Genomic DNA, 21,051 nt, shown 5'->3' on the forward strand with positions numbered 1-21,051 from the left:
GGGATCACAATAGTCCAAGGTTGCATCAATGTGTTCATATTCTCATCTTATTACCAAGAAATCGAGACTCATCAGAGCAGACGATGGTTTTTAGCTGACCAGAGGAACCCAGTGTGGTCTTCTGCTGCTATACGGCATTTTCACCCAGAGAAGTTCAGATGATGGCATATTTGCTGAAATCTGGGAAAATCCCAACTGTGTGACATTCAGAGTTGCTGCCACAGAGTGTTGCTAATGAAGTGGCCCTGAGTGTATACTGTAAAATTTTACAGCTTTTTGTCTGAAAGCAGGTTTAGATATTTTAGCCATTTGGCTCCATTCACTATGTTTGAGGACTCATTAGTGCTGCAGGCTACAATGAGTATACTCATAAAACTGTAGGTTTGAGTAAAAATAACAGAGACTCACACTTTTTTGTTTGTTTTGGCAATATTTATTTCTATTTTCCCAAGAGCAACATATAGTTCAGGACAAATGAACGTTTGATAAAGCCAGCACAGCAGTTTGCAGAATGTATGATTCAAAATTGCACCATATTCAGTGAAATGATCTGCACTCTGAATACTGGGAGTTTTAACTGTTCTTATAAACAATATTTCTCATAAGCAAGAAACTAGGGTCTAATTTTTCCTTATATATTTGTTAAAGTCTAAGTTAAATTTATTTCGCATACATCCCACAGAGTCAAGGGCCTTTGTGAAACAAACATCAGAAACGGTGACACTGTGGGCACCATGACACATGCCAACACACCGTCTCAGACACGCGAACAGAACGACAGCGGGCAGCCGAGAAACGTCAGAGGAAAGCGCGGGGATACGTTGTCACTGCTACCAGAGGGCGAAGCGGAAGAGAAAGAGAGAAAAAGGTCGTACAGGCGCAGAGCAGAGAGGAGCTTTCAGAAAGACATGCTGAGGGACTACACATATAGATATAATACGCTACGTTCAGAGCTGCGACAGTCTTCAAGCAGAAAGACAGAGGATAGAGAAAGTCAGATCAAGCGCGGAGAGGAGTACAATGCTAGGCGAGGTTAGCATGCTGGCGGCACAAAGAAACTTTACAGGAAGCTCAAGACACAGAGATCACATGTAAAGGCTAGAGCGACAGCACTAATCTACAAGCTAAGCTATACATCGGACACTAAAGCTAATTACAGGAGCTACACAAACTGTATATATGTATATATAGAGAGAGAGATAGATATAAATAGATATATAGGAGACTGTATATCAAACAAGCTGGATAGGCAAGGCATCGCATGCATGTCGTGCAAAGGAAGCAAGTCTAGCAGCAGCAGCAAGAGAAACAAAGTGTCTGGCTTTCCGAGACTACCAAAGAGAGATTTTATTGTCGCTGTAATAAATCATGCTGTCTGTGTCACAGTGTGGAAGCCAATTTTGGTTTGGGGCGAAACAGAAAGTAAAAATTTGAAACTTTAGGCAACTCTCCGTTGAGATGTAAAACATTTAAAGGAGAAGCTTTACAATATCTACAAACTGAGAAAAAATTAAATCCTTTCATTTCTGGCAGACCCTCGATTCAGTGCACATTCAGACCAAAGAGCTTAAATTACATATCTTGAGTAGTAGAATTTTTTTTAAACATCAACTTATGGACAACCATCGGACATTGCACGTTATTTGATCATGTGTATACTCTAAAGTGCACAACCTCCCATTTGGAGGAAAACTAGACAATACTGAAAAATTCATACTAAGGCAACACACTTACAAACACACTAAGGTACACAGTTGGCACATACCGTCAAGTATCACTTGTGCACGAAAAACACGGGGCTTCAGAGTCAAAATGGCTTTGCATATTCATTGAAAATCCAAACACCCGAGTCTCTGAGTAAGACTTGGAAGTATTTCAAAGTAAAATCTATCAATTTCTTTAAAGCCAGTCCCTGAAACACATCTTTGAAATAGCTAGAAGTCACAAATCAAGTATCGAACATACATACATACATACACACAAGGAAAAAAGCCTTTTGGACAAACCGGATGAAAATACAGGTAATCTATATTGGAGATAGAGAAAATATGAAGAACTTTACCTCACAAATAGTCTCTGGTTAAATGTCTTATATACACGTATGTATACACAAAGATATGTACTTAGGACATCTTGAAATACTATTTACAGTCTATGATCAAAAGTGATTGTTCACTGACCGACCATGTTGAGCTATAATTGTGCTTTTCTAACTTGTTCTAATGAAAATGCTACAGAACCTCTGCCTGATAAATCAGGGTTCACATTCCAACTAACCCGCCTACGATAAGCGTGCTTTTACTCCAGGTTTCTTTTTTTGTCCTTGTTTTTTGCAAACTACCATGGGTTTGGTCTGGAAACTTGATTATCATTTACTATTGATCCTTTTGATATTATGCAGGATACATATATGCGTATGTATATATATATAGATATATATATTGGACCCATACTCAAATATTGCTTGTGAATGCAGAAAGACAAAATCTCAGTTGCAATGCAAAGGGATGCAGCTCCTCCCAACAGTGATTTAGTGCAAGTAATGTCAGGTATACAGTAGCTGCAAATCAGGTTAAGATCCTATATCCCAACAATACCCCATTATTGCCCAATTCTTGGTTTCTTAAGATCCACAACCTTTCAGTAAGTGCTCATTCAAAAGCATGACTACAAAAAGAAAATCTTTTCTTTCATATTTAAAGTTATAATCCTTAAGATTTCTGTCCTGGTTTATTTGGCAGGCTAGCGGCAATTCGGTGCCACAAAGCTTTGGGAGCAGTGCCCAGAGATGGTACTGGAATTAAAGAACCTGATGGGGCGAAAAAAGGGGATATGACTTAAACTGCCACCTGGGCAATGCACCATGTACCCTGTAACATCCAAGTTCCAGTAGGTTCACTGCAACCAGCACTAAAAAGCAATTCATTTGTAACATTTTAAATAAAACAAAATATATAGGCATTTTTTGCCAAACGTTGACATAGACTCTCTGTACAAGGAATATCCCCAAAGTTAGATAACAGATCCATTCATAGTGAATCTTTAGTACTGCAAATTCCCTGTATATAAATGGCAGTGGGCATGCAGTGAAGCCAGGGCTATGATGCCCTTTGGGGCACCTTGGTAGCACTTTGCCTAAATGATCAATTGGACATACTTCCCATATATTGTTGTGCAAAAGAAACAAGGCAAGGACTAAATTTCAACATGCTTCTTTGTACGTCTTCCCCTTTTCAAGTCTCAAAGATGTGAGTTAATGATGCAGGCTGGCAGGAAGGTAACCCTACGTATTTGGGGTATACCTCTACTGAGCAATGAATTTAATTTGGGAGCTGTATTGAAACATCAGGGTTGTGATCAAATAGTCAAACAATTACCTAATTTGTCCTCCTTTAAAATGAAAATGTCAAGCGGTCAAGAAGAATTCTAAGAGAATTTGAAGTAATTTACATTAGACTCATTATGTTGTTTGGACTAAACTAATGTTCCCAACACAGCCTACATAAAGCAAACTGTAGACCCTTGGACATGTCTGGTCATGTGCACAGTTGGTGTCCTTTCCAAGAAGAGAAAAAAAAAGTCTACTCAACTACTACCTTGGTGTGCTACTCAGTCCAAGGAAATGAATACATGTATGTAATGGCCCCTGGAGGCAGCAGATTGGCTTTCAGCAGTTAGTCTGTCAAATATGCAATGAAAAAACAAGGTTGTTAGGTGAAATGCTTTGGAAAACAACTGGTACTACTACCACACATAGCAACAGTAACAGGACACAAATACAGTTGATGACTACTGCAGAAAATCTGAAATCTATTCAATGCAGTTCAATACACTGGAAACTTAAGGATTATAGCTCAAGTGCCGATCTTCATTCTAACATATGGAGCAAAGCTAATTATACAGCAAGGATGGAAATGGATCCCATTTCGATGTATTCATGTAGCAAGTCAACAATGTCCAGCGACATGGGTTTTACAAGCCTTTATCGCCTAAACATATTAGAAAGAGAGTAAAAAAGTCTTAATAATCAATAAGCAGAGCAGCATCATGAGCTGCAGGTTGAACTGTCAAAGGCAGAGGTGATGGGTGGTGAACTGGCTTGATTGTAAATGCTTTGAACTGCTCTGTTTTCACGTTTCCATCATGCAGTCTGCTCTGGCTGGGTTATGTCTTTAACATGTGCTGGCACTGCGTAACAACACCAGGTAAGAGAAGGAGTTCTGCCCTGCTTTGAGTGTAATGTGCAGATGTAAAGGCAGTTGATTAAGCTGAGGTAAGGTGAAGTGCTATTTTTGTTTTAAACGAGAAGTTTAAAATGCTTTAAAGTTACAATAGAACACAACCACGTTTGGCACTTAACAACGGACTCGGCAAATGAGAAATGATTGAGAAATAAACTCTTTCTCATCGACTTATTGCACAAGCATTTCATATCACAAAAATTACATATAAAGTTACGTCACTTACACTACTCTGGGATCTACTACACTACAGGAGAAGCAGACAGAAGCACTTTTACATAGCTTTGGACCAAGTCAGCCCACGGCAAAGCTACAATACGTAATATATGGATATATCTGCAGATCTTTTGTCTCAAATATACTCTTAAATATGAGACTTTGGAGGAAAGATTGAGAGAAAAGAAAATAAGTTTACCAGTACATTCACGACAAACAATTCATCCGTCAAGGGGAAAAGTACAAGAGGATTTGGAGAGATGTGTCTTATAGATCCTGGCCAAGTCGTTCAATCTCCTCAATAAGAAAGTCGATGTCCTCAAAGGTAGCAGCAGGATTTGAGATCACCATGCGAAAGAAGTTGACCTTGTCCCCTTGTGGCTGGTAGCTCACCATAGTTGTCCCGTACTCCATCATTCTGGCTTTTATGACGGGAGCCACCTGACAACATGCAACAAATACAGCATGAATTGCTGTTCCTTCAGGAAGAGAGAATAAAATATGTGAAAGATACACAGAAGGTCAGGGCAGAGACAAAATGGGCCATTGGGCGCAAATGAAAAAGTCTCCCAACCGTACCTCACAAACATGGTGAGCTATACAGCTAGATGCTTTGCAAAGTTAAGCATGTTAACAAAGAATAGGTAAGCAGGTAAGCATCCTGTGAATTCACAGCGTTACGTGTCTTACCTCCTGCGTGCTCTAAGCAAGAAACACCCAGACCAGCACACAGTATTTTCAATAAATAGAGCGGGCCTGAAGTGGACTGTCCTCTATTTAGTGTTAAATGTGAGAAAGGATATCCTCAGACTATATCCTGACTTTGTGTTTGTTTTGAGTTTGTTTATGGTCATTTTGTGTCCTTCTTCTATCTACGTCAACTCATACTCTTTTTGTGCAGATTACTACAGCAGTTTATTAATTTTCTAACGAGGCTGAAGGGGAAATAAAACTAAATGCAAAACACAGGAGACAAACAACCACAAAACAAAAACAGGAAATATATTCAAATAAGGACAAACAGAACTCGAGTGAACTTAACAGAAGAGATGGAACGAGATGAGGAGATGAAGGGAAATACCAACGAGGCAAATAAAGCTGCAATAATGCATACAGTAAACAGAACTCAAATATAATGACACCTAAAGGCTAAAAGTGCTCAAGAGCAAAACAAAACCTAAACAAAACTAAAAAAAAAAGAAACACAAAACTATTAAAGAACAAGAATTCAGCAAACTCTGCACGACTGTAGGATCTTGACATTTTCTCATAAATTTTGTGTCAGCATTTAATAAAATCACTGTTTACTTGCATTTTTAAATTTCTCAAATAAAAATGTAGGAAAATAATATTTTATTCTCAGTACTTTAAATGATTTGATTGCAGAACTACTTTTTTTCACATATCACATATCCCATTTTATTAGCATTTAGTTCGTGTTTTTACATTTTACATGGTTGTTAACAGTCGTCTAACTCAAATTGCAGGAACAGTTTGGGAGAGTATTGCCTGACTACTTCTCTTTCTGTGTAATCGGATCTAAATGGGTGCTTGTTTGTTTATACAAGTCAAAGTTCTTCCCAGGTTCATCAGACCTACAGACCATGTAGGTCATTTACCCCCCATCGATCTGACAGCTAAATGTAACAGCAGCTGGGTGCACAGCCCCATGACTGCTGCTCCTGCCATGCTGAGAGGTTATCTCTAAGAGTGAAGCCAGGGGTGATGCTCATTTATTTTGTACTCAGCAGAGTCACGATGCTGGTGTAGATTCTTTGCAGTGATGAGCGGCGACAGATTCAATTTCATGTCTGAAACTCTCAGTGCTCGTTTTGACCGACGCTCGGCCTGTTAGACGGCTCACTGAGAGAAAACTCCTCTGCGTCTGTGTCTCTGGAATATCATTTTTAGGGCTTGGTTGGTTAGAGGATTTGTATAAAAAGGTTTCGTCGTGACCAACTTCAGGATATGCAGATGAGATCCAGCAAGTTCAAGTGACAGTTTGAGTGCAGCTTTAGCTTAAGGGCTTAAGTTAACCGTGGCTCATATGACCCAGAATAATCGTGCAAGAATTTTAATAAGTCTGTGGGTATTACCAAAACAGGCTTTAACACTCAGCTAACTTCTCGAGGAAGTTGGCTTCAGTTTCAGATTACTGCCTGCTAGATTAGTTAGTTGTTTCCATACAGCTCTCATCACATAATCAGTCATTTCTTTCCTAATGTCTTGCAGGTGTCTCACTGCAGTTGGCGTGCTTGCTGCAAAATAATTTACTGTGTGCTGATTTCCCTCAAATCAATCTTTTAACAGTTCCTCCCATTCTCCTCATCCATTAGAGGATGTCATTAAGACACGTGGAAACTGATGAGGGCTCCTTCAGTTCTCAGCTCTTCCTCAAAGTGCTAATCTGGCAGCATTACATCACCCCTCAGGCTCAGAGTCAGAGTGTGGAAAGCTGTCCAGTCAGTCTGTCTACTCGGTGAAGCATGACCATGGTGTTTTTTCAAGTAATTTTTCAAAGAAAACAAAGGGAAACATCTGCATTTGCAGAGCAATGATGAAGCTGGTAACGATTTCTAGTCAACAGGAAGAGAGAGAAGAGAGAGAAGTGGTCTTTGTACAGCAGACATGAACGCCATCTGTTTGTCCTGATTGTCAATTATGAGGCCCCTGCTGCTGTGGTATCCTCTGAATGGCCAGCACATTAGCCAGCTGAAAAGCCTCACTTCTTTTTAACCCGTACTCTGTGTCCTGTTTAAGACCGCTGCCATTTTTTTCTCCTCATGTGCAGGGCAAAGTATTATTTTAATCCTGAGTATAAGTTGCCCCTAATTAGAAAGATGTGTGATAGTCGAGCTGGATATGAATGACGGGGCTCGTGAAAGTTGTGTTGGGGAGATACTACAGTGAGACTCCTTATCTGAGAGTACCCACCTTGTGCAGGTGTTTCTTTCTCTCCTCTTTGTCCTCCATGTAGCGGATGCCAGGCGGCAGGTACCAGAAGCAGACGTTGGTGTGCTGAGGCTGAGGGGACACACAGACAACAAGATATCAGAGGAATAAACTGAGGAAAAACAAACAGCGACTGAGTGCAGTTGTATAAAAAAAAATAATTTAAAAAAATGCTGATTTATCTTGGCGTTCACGAGAGTAATGATTACTCATAAGCCCATTAAATTTTAGAGCAGGTCTTGGTGTGCATATCTTTAAAACTTCAAAATGACCCTGGTGCAGAATATGTTCTACTTTTTTATGTAATGGCGAATTATGAATTTAATTATATATGACAAAGTAAAAAAAATATAGTAGGCAGGGCCAGACAGCAGAGGTGATATAATTTAGCACTAACCAATTCTGAAAATTAAGGATTCAACATGGATGAGGCGGCTATGTCCATCTTTTATATACAGTCTGTGTGCGTATTACATATACCTACACCTTTATACACGCAGTTTAAACATGGTATACAGCCGTTTTGTAGAATTCAAAACTATTCATGCCTAAAATCCTGCAGAAATCTTATGACATTAAAATGCTTGTATCCTAAGCCAAACTGATTTTGAATGAAAATGCTGATTTGCATCCCAGAGCAACAATCCAATATGAGTTCACAGCATCGGACAGGTAGCGTGCCTTCTGTCACTAGATGTCTGAAAGCTCCTCACAGTGCTATTTTCTGGCACCCGAATCCCTGCAAGAACTCCCCACCTGCCTGTCTGCATAAGAGCGGAAGGGCATTCATTACCAACAGCTGACTAACCATGCACACCAGCCTCATTTATACAGCTGGGCTGGTTTGGCTGTAGTATATTCAACATCAGATTGATGTAATGGCTCAATGGAAGGCACAGACAAGTGAGCACCTGGGCCATTGCCCAGAGGACTTGGCTTTTTCTCATCCCCCTCTGGGTTATGATGCTCATAGCCTTTTTGGGACTCAGCAGGAAAACAATAAGGCTTGAAACATTAAAGAGCTTTCATAATAAATTACCCCATGTGTCCAAGCACCCCTTTCATAAGAGAGTTTTCTTCATACCCACATATGTTTGTGTTGTACTTCAGTTTAGTGCAGGATATTTCAGACACCACGCTATTCATATGCATATGAGCAATTATGGGCCGTTATGCTATTCATTAAACATAATAGCAGCACATTACACTGGCATCTGGAGGTAAAAATGGCATTCATCCAACTCAAAGCCAGAACACTCTGCATGGAAATCAAGTCAGCAATAATGACACTGAGGAAAAAGGAGCGACATGGGCTAATGTCAGCTACTTTTCCATGATTGTGTGACTGCAGATGAATTATCCTTTAGAGAGAGTGAAAGATGAATGTGAACATACTTTGCCATCAAAGACCATCTCGTATCCTTCCCTGTCTTTAATCTTGTTGTAGAGGTACTCGGACAGCTCCAGACACTTGTCAATCTGAGCCTCGAACCCAATGGTGCCCTGTCAAAGAAAAGATGTTTATCTGTAATTGCTCAAACTCCACAGCAGTATATAAATTTATTATATAGTATAGAGAACATTTGGCTTTGGGCTTCATCAGGGTCAATCTAAAACGTGTTACATATGCAGCCAAATGCATTTTAGCCAATGAGTGACCAACAAGGATAGGTTGAATATTTGACCATGTGATTTAAATCTGGTCATCTGGTCCCTGGAAATGGGGCCTGTGTGGCATCTTATTTGGTCCATAAAACTTAAAAGTGGTGCTTTCCCCCCACCTGATGTCACATATCCACGACACAAGACACTTTCAAACAATAAATAAATACTGAATTAATATATATTAGTATATAGATTAAAGTATAAAAGCAATTTTAAAATGACAACAAACAAATAAAAGACATTTAGAAGTTGCTGTAGGATCTCAGAGTTTGTCCTCTTCTCCGAAATTAAACTCAGTTTCCGTCATTTAATTTATTTGACGTCCATAATTCAAAATTTCAGGTTTTTATTTTTAGTTTTGACTTAATAACTCACAAAGTTTTTCTCTGAGTTTTGACACATTTTCTTAGAAGGGTGAATGACTGAAATTTTGAGAAGCTTTCATATATAATCTATGCATAAGAAATTTTTTTAAAAAATGCATTAATATAATATAGCAGAGCCAAAACGAAGATGAAAAGTGAAACAAGTGGAAGCAGCTTAATTAACTGAAAAGAGAGAAAGCATTTGCAACAGTCTGACAACAGCTGGATTAGCTTAATGACAGCCAGCATCAGCTGATGGTTCATCTGATACTCTTCTAACCATTAGTCTGACAAATCTTGCACAAGATGCACTTTTTAAGACAGTTTAACATCCTTAAATCTGCAAGCTGCTTTGCAACACATCTGGATCCACAGCTCTTCCTTTTCTAGCTGTGTCTGACTTAACAGTATGGCTGTTGTTATTTATTTCTGCTCTGTAGCAGCATGCCATCACTTTATCAATCAAAGGTGAGGTCTTGCTGCTGCTCTCCCTGCCTCTAGCTTTCCATGTAACGATGCAGAAGGCCAAGGAGGTCCCAGAACAGACCCATGCTGCCAAATATATACATTTTTGCAGACGGTACACCAATCTTCATTGATTATAGTGTTCTAGCATATTATTATTATTTATACCCTATTAATAGCTGCTTACAATCATCAAACTTTATATTTATATTTATATTTATATTTATATTACCTTAGCTCTCCACATGAGCCACAGCTTGAAGATGTCCACATGACGTCCACACTGCAGCGCCTTGTCTCCGGTGTCGTAAGAAAGATCGTAGTGTTTGTCCTGCTGGAATAGGTAGCAGGCGTGCATCTGGTTGCAGTTCTGCATAAGACCCTGTGAAGTGAGAGCCAGAGCATTTACAGAATCACCTCAATAAACAAAAGCAGGAACACGCAGCATGGGGCTGAGAATTTGAGGCCTACCTCCTCTCTGACCAGCAGGGCAGAACACTGCAGAGGGACGGACATCATTTTGTGTGGATTCCATGTGACTGAATTGGCCCTGCAGTTAAAAAAAAAACAAAACAAAAAGAACCAACCATCATTCAACGTTATATCAAATGCTCATTAGCTTGTAATATTTGCACATTTGGGGCCAAACCGCATAAAACAGTTACTTGCCTCTCAACTCCGTCCAGCTTCCACCTGTGTCTCCTGGACATGAGCAGACTTCCTCCCCATGCTCCCTGAAACACGAAGAGATGAAAGACATTAGCATCCACATTTAATAAACCATCCATGTATAAAACTGATAGTGAAATCCTGACGCGTCTTAAGAAAAATGAACTGTCTCAGTCTTTCCACAATACAAAGAAGTACTGCTGTAGTAAATAAAAAAACCTCAGCACTGCTCCTTGTGGTTAAACTTTCAAAAATTAAGTCTGAGCACAAAATGACAGACATCATACTGGCAGCTCATTACCCGAACTTTGTGCCATAAGTTAAAAAAAAAGAATTGCTGTTTTAATTAATACAAAATGGTTTTTTTTACTGTAAAAAAAATTTCTATCCGATTTCCTGTCATTTAATGGTTTGTGTACTACTGACTTCATCCACTCACACAGTAAATACTCCAACATGTATGCCAAGCTCCTCTGCATTTTTCCTATTTTGCAAAGCCATCTACAATGCCTGATTAGACACCTGGGTGGGCCAATTTTGGCCCCCTGGCCACATGTTTAACACTCCAGCACTAAAGCCTTTGATTTCTGTAGAAGTTCTGCCAACTAGCCAAACCTCATTTAATATTTAAGCTTTAAAAACACAACAGGGACTATTTTTGTGACACACACACACACACACACACACACACACACACACACACACACACACACACACACACACACACACACACACACACACACACACAGTAGTAGTATTAGTACACTTTAATATCACTGTTTTGTCTATGAATATATACACTGCATCTGTTCGAGTGCTTCCTAATGAATATATCTAATCAGCCAATCACATGGCAACATCTGAGTGATGTGGTCATGGACACTGACATGGTCAAGACGACCTGCTGAAGCTCAAACTGAGCATCAAAATGGGGAAGAAAGGTGATTTAACTGATGTGGGATGGTTGTTGGAGTCAGACTCAGTAATTCAGAAACTGCTGTTTTATCAGGATTTTCTTACACAACCATTTCTAAGGTTTAAAGAGAATGGCCGGAAAAAGCAAAAATATCCGGTGTCAGAGGTCTTAACGGAATGGCCACACTGCAGATACGAAGGCAAGAGTAACTCTAATAATTATTCGTTATAACCAAAGTATGAAGCAGAGCATCTCTGAATGCACAACTTTGACTTTTTGTCACCAGATCTCAATCTAATAGGGACCTCTGGGATGGAGTGAAATGGGAAATTAGCAGCATGGATGTCGAGACAACAAATCTGCAGCAACTGTGCAATGGTGTGATGTCAAAAGGGACCAACACCCCTGAGGAGCGTGTCCAGCACCTCGCTAAATCTATGTTTGGAAGAATTAAGGCAGACCTGAGGGCAAAAAGGGGGCCAAAGGTGTACCAGATAAAGTGCATTAATAAGTGAGTATATGTCTTTCTGGGAGCTGTAGCTAGAAAATTTAGCAGATAAACCAATGAAAATGATTAACAATCACAATGTGTGTGTGTGTGTGTGTGTGTGTGTGTGTGTGTGTGTGTGTGTGTGTGTGTGTGTGTGTGTGTGTGTGCGTGCGTGCGTGCGTGCTTTTTTTTACCCATCTCAGCTAGTTGAGGGATGACAGACAAGGCCATTTATTGCTCTTAATAGAGGTGTCCCCCTGTCAGGACTAAATCACTTTCATTAAGAGATAGAGTTCCTTCAGTGAGACGGCCCATGATGGTAAAGTCAGGGGAGGAGATGATTTACAGCCTCTGTTCCAGTTTTTCTAATCTCCAGTGTTAGATAGGAAATGGCGCGCTCTCTATCTGGGTCAACCGCAAGCAGTTAGAGGCGAGACAGACATAATAGATTTGTCAAACTCAGAGGTGAGCTCTTTGCTTCTGTGTATGCCTCCATTAAAATCCCTCTTGTGCACAAACACTCCAAAAATCCCACATGTGAAAGGTCAATATGACACTTTAAATGAATCAGGAAGCTTTACTCACATCCACGTGCATCCAGATGTTGTACTTTTTGCAAATGTCAGAAATGGCAATGAGGGGGTCAAAAGCTCCGTACACTGTTGTCCCAGCAGTCGCACTTACGAAGAAAGGTACAAAACCCTGCACAAGAGCAACCAAAATACTGCATATGAGGCCGTTATGTTGTTACAATATGTTCCCAAATTTCCCTCATCATCTCTGCAGTTTCAGTCGAGCGCACCCCATAAAATCAAAACTGTATGAAGTCATATCTGTCTATTTATAGCAGGGTAATAAATGTACATCATCTTACCTTCTGTTTTGCCTCCAGTATTCGCCTCTCAAGGTCAGCTGGGATCAATTTACCGCTGCAAAGGGAAAACAAGCTTTAGTTGGCTTTAAAGTTGTTTGTCATACTGTCAGTGGGCAAAGAAGGCCTCTACCTTAAAAACAAAAGGCAACACAGGAACAGAAATACAGAAAATATAAGTGCAAGTATTGCATTTGAAATTCTACTTAAAGGGACAGGACAGCGTCGGCACCAGAGCACATGGAGTGGATGGGCAACTAACTTTGACAGGGAGGCATAAGACTTGACTTACTCTGGTATTTAACCTAATAATTAACACTGGCGTGATTGTTACTACAACATTTGAGGTATTAAACTTTTTTATTGCCAAATTTTATTGCTTAATTTTACTTTTAGTTCTAAATGCCAGTAGAATTCAGCTTAGGGGGCACAGTGACCTTTATGGATGGACTTGGACCCCCAGAGCCCATAATGCTCACACTGCGACTATACAAGCCAAAGTCCACCCGCTCATCCATTTTCTTCCAGGCACGCTGTAAACATTAATGTCACCTCTCTTGACTTTAATGTTTAATGTTAGCTACTGCTTCCGTTGGTTGGGGAATGTGAGCAACGGAAACAGTTTTGTAGGTTATTCGGTTGACCTATTCACGATTACTTGAAAGAGACAATGCTGATACTCTGTTTGATGCTCTTAACGCCTCGAGGAGAGTTCCATCAGATTCAAGAGGTAGACATCTCTCCAAAACTGAGCACAAAACAGATAAGATGGATAAAGTGAAACACAGATGAGAGGGAGAAAACAATATAAATGTAATTTTGGGAGGAACTGTCCCTTTAAGTACAACTATAAGCAGTAATATATAAAGGATTTCATATCATATTATAAGGTTACAAATAGTCATGAGTCATTGTTAAGTATTGTAGTTACACATCATTGAGTGTTTTCCAGTCTAGGGTTTGGATTTCTTTTAAAGGGTCACAAGATGAAATATAAATTTGAATCCTAAGCTGAACAGGAGAGACACATCTTTACTGTTACTTGTGAACATTATCAGGTCTTTAGGCCTTATTGGTTTGGGTAAAACAAGTTTGTGAAGATTAGAAGGCTGTAGTGTTTCTCCACAATAATACAATAATAACTGTTTCTATATCGAGTGTTTTTAACATCAAAAACAATGAATATGCCTCATGGTTTAACTGAAGTATGATGCACGACTGAAGCCAGTTTTACCTTTGATCTGCTTTGATGCAGATCACGCTTTCGGTCCCAATGCCGAGAGCTGCTGCACCTTTTTTGATTGAAAAATGGCTCTAAGAGTTGAAGACAAGGGGGGAAAAAAAGATAATGAGTGACCGGATCCGTAAATATGTACGTCTTATGACAGATTTGTTTGTAATTTCATTGCTTTTTTCCTCACAGCATCTTTCAGCTGTCCTTTAAAGATGAAGGTGACATGCACACCAGTCACCTCGTGTCCTTCTGCATGCGACGTGCATAATGTCAGCTTTTTATCAGCAGCGGTGGAGTTAAAGTGACACGTAGTCACACATCAAGCACAGCCACAGTTACCATGAGATCTTTTTTGTGTTATTCTAGCAGCTGAAAGATAAATTTTTTGACATTTGACTTAAAGAAATGTCCAAATAGTGTTCAGTGTTCACCGTTTGAGCCAAGCAGACATACACTGACGATGCCGTGAGGAATCGGATTTTAAACACGGATGCCTACATGTTCGGATGTGAAGGCCACCAGTCTGGGAACGGATGACATTCCCTTCTCTTTCACCTCAGGGAACATCTTGAAGCGGGCCAGCAGCATGGCGTACATGTTAGAAATAGCACCACCTGGAGGACAGACAGGATTGAGTTAGGGACGTGTCTCCAGGGAGTGATGCAGGGTTTCTAAACGATTGCTCCCTTATTCTCAAGGAGCTGCCACAGTAGATAGCTCTGCATGTTTACTGACACAACCCCAAAGGAATCTGTCTTCTCCTTGGATTGAACCACAAATCTTTTGCTTGTTAGGTAAATGTGTAAGCCAATAAACTACTGATAAAAAAAAAAGTAGGCTGCTACATTGTTTCAAGATGTCCATGTTCATGTAAAACAAACTTTTGTTCATCAAGAGCATATCAAGAAATGACAAAGCATCCAAAATTGCATCTCGCTGTCCACAATGTCACAGCCAATCACAGGCTTTGTCAGTAAATTCTCCGATGATTGCCTCTCATTATGAAGTGCATGGGAGAAATTAAAGATTGGGGTGGGTGAGGGGGAGGGGGCTTAAACTGAAAATTATTTTATGCTAATTGGCTTTGAAATACGTTCCATTTATATCATCAAAATGCAAATTGACACGTTACAACACACACACGCACACACACACACACACACACACACACACACACACACACACACACACACACACACACACACACACACACACACACACACAGCCAGTTCCATCTCCAGTCAAACAGAGGGGTGTCAGAGCACTCTGCGTCACCTGCCATGCAAACATACCAGGAGAAAAAATGCCATCTCCTCGCCCATCCGGCCAGCCAATGATCTCCCTCATCTTCTTCAGAGTGACGTACTCCAGCAGCACAAAGACAGGAGCTACCTCATAGGTGAACCTGCACGTTACACAAGACGCATCACATGGCGCTCGTTACATGAACACGGTGCCATCGTGACTCATCAACAAATAAAAAGCTGCCATTAAACTGACATTATTTTTTAAAAATCTGAAGTTTGGACGTTTCAGGAAAGGAGGGTTGTCGTTGGCCTGTGCAGAGGTTCATTTAAAAAATGCTCAGATTCTGAGGTTGTCTGGAGGTTTCTGGCTTCACTTTTGAAGAAGTGCAGAATTACTGTCAATCGTGTGCACACATTTTAACAGCTCTGATGCATTCTCAAGTGTTTTCCATTTATATAGAAACACTTAAATGCACATGAAAATATTTTTTCAAGCCAAACACCCAAAATTTTACTGACAAAATGCACTCCTTTAATATTTTGAACTCCCACATTTTCATCATCCTGCTCCTATTTAAAACTTGCATCTCTGTTGTGTGCTCCCTAATATTTCTATATATATATTTCTAAATATATTTTTGCATTAAGATATTGGCTGTATTCATTTGAACCTCCCTCCACTGTAAACAGCAGGTTTACTTTTCATTTCCTCACAGTTGCCAAAAGAGTTTATCTCCCCCAAAACACACATGTGAAAATAGCTCCAGATTAGTCTGAATTTAATTTCAGAGCTAATTTTCTCCTCTTGAATCCCCAGGAGGATCAGAGGTGAAGGGGGGGCGGGGGGATAAAAGGCTGAGGGGGAAGAGGGGGGAGCCTTGTGGGTGCAAGGAGGGGGCTGAGGGGTGGGGGCCTGCCTTTCATTTCACCCCTTTTCATTTGCCATGACTGAGTGTGTGTGTGTGTGTGTGTGTGTGTGTGTGGTGGTGGTGGTGGTGGGGGGGGGGGGGGGGCGCTATCAGGCCATGCAGACGCAGAGCAGACTGCTCGCGGATGGTCCGGAAATGGAATCCATTGTCATTATCGTTATCACCGCTTAAAATCGCGATGAAGCAGGCCACATACTTACATATTGGTGTTGGCGGTGGATGTTAGCCAATCGGCTGCAAGTCCGACCATGTCTAATCCCGTGGAGAGCTGATTGAAGTACCTGGGGTGGGCTGAAGGGAAAGGAGCAGAGGATGGAGAAGGCAAAGAGGAGGAGTGTGAGATGGCTGCAATTTTAAGGTTTTCCTTAGCGAGCAGAAGCTGTCATCTTCTGAGCGCTTTAATTGCGGGTTAGAATTGTAGCTGCAGAGTCAACTAAAAAAAAAAACACCTGAATGAAAACACCAAATGATGAGAACATTTGGTGTAATGTAAAAGGTAAACACACAAACCATGTTACAGCACTGACACGTGATTAGATCTCAGTGTGCGTCATAAACACGGGCGTTAAAATAAAGAGTAATTTATGGGGGTGATCAAGCAAATAAAAAAGAAAGAAAGAAAGAAAGAAGACAAAGGAATTAAGGAAGGAAGATATAACTGTACTTATAAACCTGGTGCAAGTCCTTCTCAACACCATATAATTCCTAAATAATAATAATAAACATTTTTCTCGTAGCAGAGGAAAATTGCTGATAAATGGTTACAATAAATGATTGAAATCCTCACATCTTTGCTCATATCTGCATTACAGTGTGATTTTAATTGATTTTAAGGTTGTTAAATATTCATCACCACCATAAACTATTTTTTCAGTTTTTCTCTTTCTTTTTTTTGGAGGCTGAAATCTGTCCTGTGGCGTTGCTGTAAATCCCCCCTGCGTGTGTCACTCAGGGGAGAATAATGGACTTGGCCTATGAAGCCTGGTTATTAGCCTATTATCTCCTACTTGGTGAACCAGATTTACTGCGTCACTGCATTTATCGGTCTGGTGGTCAGGAGGAGGAAAAGGAGGACAACTGTGTTGATGCTTTATAGGCATCATTTATCATTTTATTTATTTATTTATTAAACCCGGAACACGTTAAAGACGTTTTCTTTGTTTGCCTCTCTCTTTCCGGGTCGGTTTTTTAAGCTTACCGCTTTCGTGTTTCCAGTTTAGTTTTGCAGTAACTCGAGTTTTAAATAATTTTTAGGGTGTAACATAATTTTCACAGTGGCTCTCTGTAATTTATACAGCTTTTCTTTTTATTTTATTGTAAACGTGTTTTTAATTTGCCATTTATATGCGTGAATATTGGAATTTTGGCAGATTTCACACAAAGATGAGCGAAAGGCCGGGATTCAGGCCTGCGCGTGATGATACAGCCTGGGGGGAATTTTTTTCCAACACTCCGAAGCATCTATTTTTTTTAAATAAACATATATGTATATTAAAAAGTGAATTTATTGATTTGCATGCATGCAATAAAATCATACCCAGGCCTACCTGTTTTGATGGCGTATTTCAATGTAGCGCGACAGCTGATCAAGATGTCGTCCAGAGTCGCAGGTTCGTCCTGCAGCTCCCAGTTGTTCATCTGAAGCAGCTCGTTCGGATAATGAAAATCAATAACTTTCGTTTCCCGGTCGAAAGACTCCACTATGTAGGCCAGTAAAATATCCACAACTTCCTGCAGGAAGGTCATCGTTTTGGTATCACCGTCCGTGGCCGGTAACAGGTCTGCGAGAGTGGATTACAGTGGAGACATTTTGTGATTTTTATTTGAGGACGGAGGAATGTGTGCAAAAAAATGCTCCCACGCAATATTAAGATTCATATTTACACGAGTCAAAGTTTTATTTATTTTTTTGTCTTTGAATTTTTCCTCCATACAAACAAATAAATATGTCATGTTGTTTCCACGTCCGAACACTGATTCTGCTTTATACGAAAATCTCGTGTTTTGCGCTCAACACATCAAAACACACGATTCTGGTGAAGGTGACCTCTCGGAAATAGCCCCTCTCTGAGGAGAACAGACCAACATAACTCCTCTTTCAGAATGTGGTGAAAAAATGAAAATGATGGACAAAACTATTCATCCAATACACAATGTGTTATTTTATAAATTGAGATTAAAGCGGATAACTTCAGCCAAACATTTCTCAGGAGTTTGTGCGATCAGATGCAAATATTTGAGAAGCATTTTGAGATTATTTCCTTTTATAGTTAAGATGATTATATACAAATATTGTATATAAACAATGTCTATTTTCTAGCCTACTTCGCACAGTGAAAACTGCTCAATGTAAAGCCAAGTCTGGACTCGGGGAAGAAAATAAATCTTAAAATTAATCCAGCTTCACAGTGCACTTTCGTACCTGTTGAATAGAGGTCGGAGAAGCCCACAGCAGCTTTGGTGCAGTTGCAGGATTTGTTGCAGCCGCAGGTTCCTGCAGCCGTCTCTGGCGGCTGCTTGGCGCCCGGCTCGGCGGCTTTCTCCACCTCCCCGACATTTAGCAGCGCTTTGGAAACCCACAAAAATAAGCATCGAAATATATATATTTTTATTACTCTAGGGCCAGACAGTTATGATGGAAATAGCTGGCACGTTTGCCTAAAAATAGCTTCCCCTCCGTCTCCACCCCCACCCCCGCTCCTTCCCCAACATACCACATAATTTCGATCCAATTCCTCCGGATAATTTCTGGGCCGCTGCTTGGCACCAAGCCCTGGCTGAAAGAGAGAAGTGGGATACATCAGATAAGGGATGTGCTGGCTTCAGCTTCAGTCCAAGTTTAGGGAAACACAAAAGGCGCCATGCAACTTGGAATAAAACAGCTCTTTAGATACACGAAAAATGTCTCATGTGGAGAAAAAGAAGAAAGAAAGAAGCAAAAAGAAAAAAAAAAGAAAGCAGGATTGTTGCCTATTATAAGGCCTGTCTGGTGGTTCGGTGAATGCAGGGTACTGGCTTGAGACAACGCTCAGGAATTACTGCGCCCGGTCCATCAGGATGTGGTTTGAAGACAAAAAGCCACTCACGCGTACTCGGGCTCTGACTCCCGGTATTGGCCCCGGCATTATCTCCGCCAAGAGACCAGAACCCGTGTGATGCCATTGTTGCCGGTAGTTAGGAGCTGCAGGAGGCGCGGAGACCGACAGAGCCCATCCACACGCGACGACCGGGAGCTGTTCAGAGCCGATGTGGTGCTGAATCTGACCAGACCTTTCAGACTGCTTGAAATCCAGCCGTGCATCCGACAGACGCTTTAATTCGCTGGAAAGACACTACAAATAAACCGACCCTCGTAAGTGCGTGTGTGAGCGTGGGGTGGGTAAAAAAAAAAAAAAAATCACAAAAGGCGTCCTCGCTTCCTCCTTTGCAGGTGTCCACAGGTGCACGAAGCATGAAGCGCCGTGTCCAGAAAGAAATCCGCAAACACTTGACCGGCGCAGAGCAGCCACGCTCTTTACTTAATAGGGGGAAAAATGCAATACAGCGCAAGATAGTTTGCGCAAGTTCCGGATGTAGTGAAATGTCTTTTGATGCAAAGCTGCTACATTATATAAAAAATGACTCAGAGAAAAACAATAAGCAAAAAGAAAATGGTGATGAAAATGGTGGAGGGGGAAAAAGCAGCTATGAGGCTACAGCTGCTGGTAAATATGCGGCGCACAAGCCATGCCTAATTGCAGCCAACCTAAATTTCACGTCACTAACGCAATCCCGTGGTGATTCACTTCAGGTCATGACGAGCCGCGCTGCGTCGTGCGTCGTGACTCCATACATCCCCGACATTTTTGGCCCCCTGCGCACAGAACTTACCCTCCATACAGACACTGAACGCCAACTAATTCATCTGCCCAGCAATCGCAGACCTATTTTTTCAGACCTCTAATTGCCCGCCTCCGGTGGAGGAGACAGCGGGGCGGAGAGGGGACTCGGTTCAAATGCACAGAGTGTTCGTGGGTCCCTCCTCTCTCCGCTCACTCCAGGGGCGCGTTACTCCGAAAATATTTATTACCGAGAGAGGGGCTTGCTTTACTTTCTTTACTCACAAAGTGGGTTTTTTTGTCTGATTTTGAGACACCTCCCTCCACCCACCCCATCCAAAATAAAGTTAAGCCGTTAAATCTGTAGTTTAACTGCGTCAAAATATCCGGATACAAGGAGGAAAACAAATGGGAATAGTTAAAGACAACATTAACTCTGTTTTTCTTTGCTCTGGTATTGTGTTGTGAAGCAGTGTGTGTTTGTCTGCAAAGGTGCTACAGAAATAACATTTTATGTTACTTACAATATCTAGTTACAAATCACCACGTGGAACTCCAACACTGTCACCTTCTGTCTCCACGAATTAGTGTAAATTAACCCTGCAGGCATCAAAGCGACACTGAGCCCCATCTGCAGTGATTTATAAATGCACTGGTCAACAGTTATCTAATACCCAAAAAGCCTCATTAACATAAACTGAACCCTTTAATATATATATATATATATATATATATATATATATATATATATATATATATATATATATATATATATATATATATATATATGTATATATATATATATATATATATATGGGGTCATAGTCTTGCTTGAACAAAGTCAAACTTTAAGTCCCAAATGTCAACATGTGACTATAAATTTGTGATGTGTCTCTTTGAAGTCAGAAGTTCCTGACACACACACACACACACACACACACACACACACACACACACACACACATATATATAT

At 40.6% G+C, this 21,051-nt stretch overlaps 1 protein-coding gene across 1 annotated transcript; it reads right to left on the minus strand.

Moving 5' to 3' along the window:
* Positions 1-410: 410 nt before the first annotated feature.
* On the minus strand, positions 411-20,283 carry gad2 (glutamate decarboxylase 2). Its single transcript, XM_086306661.1, has 16 exons — positions 19,347-20,283; positions 18,975-19,037; positions 18,683-18,826; positions 17,808-18,041; positions 16,461-16,551; positions 15,377-15,489; positions 14,583-14,698; positions 14,085-14,164; positions 12,854-12,908; positions 12,565-12,681; positions 10,574-10,638; positions 10,376-10,454; positions 10,137-10,286; positions 8,805-8,912; positions 7,392-7,481; positions 411-4,898 (listed from the first exon to the last, which is right to left on the minus strand). Exons 1-16 carry the CDS (start codon positions 19,420-19,422, stop codon positions 4,725-4,727), a joined length of 1,755 nt encoding a protein of 584 aa, XP_086162787.1. The 5' UTR covers positions 19,423-20,283; the 3' UTR covers positions 411-4,724.
* Between the last annotated feature and the right edge of the window lie 768 nt (positions 20,284-21,051).

This window comes from Aulonocara sp. 'chitande type north' Nkhata Bay, linkage group LG9 (assembly GCF_057382095.1).
Source record: "Aulonocara sp. 'chitande type north' Nkhata Bay isolate Kocher_YH1m ecotype deep benthic linkage group LG9, A_spYH_male_GT1.1, whole genome shotgun sequence".
Taxonomy (NCBI): Eukaryota; Metazoa; Chordata; class Actinopteri; order Cichliformes; family Cichlidae; genus Aulonocara; species Aulonocara sp. 'chitande type north' Nkhata Bay.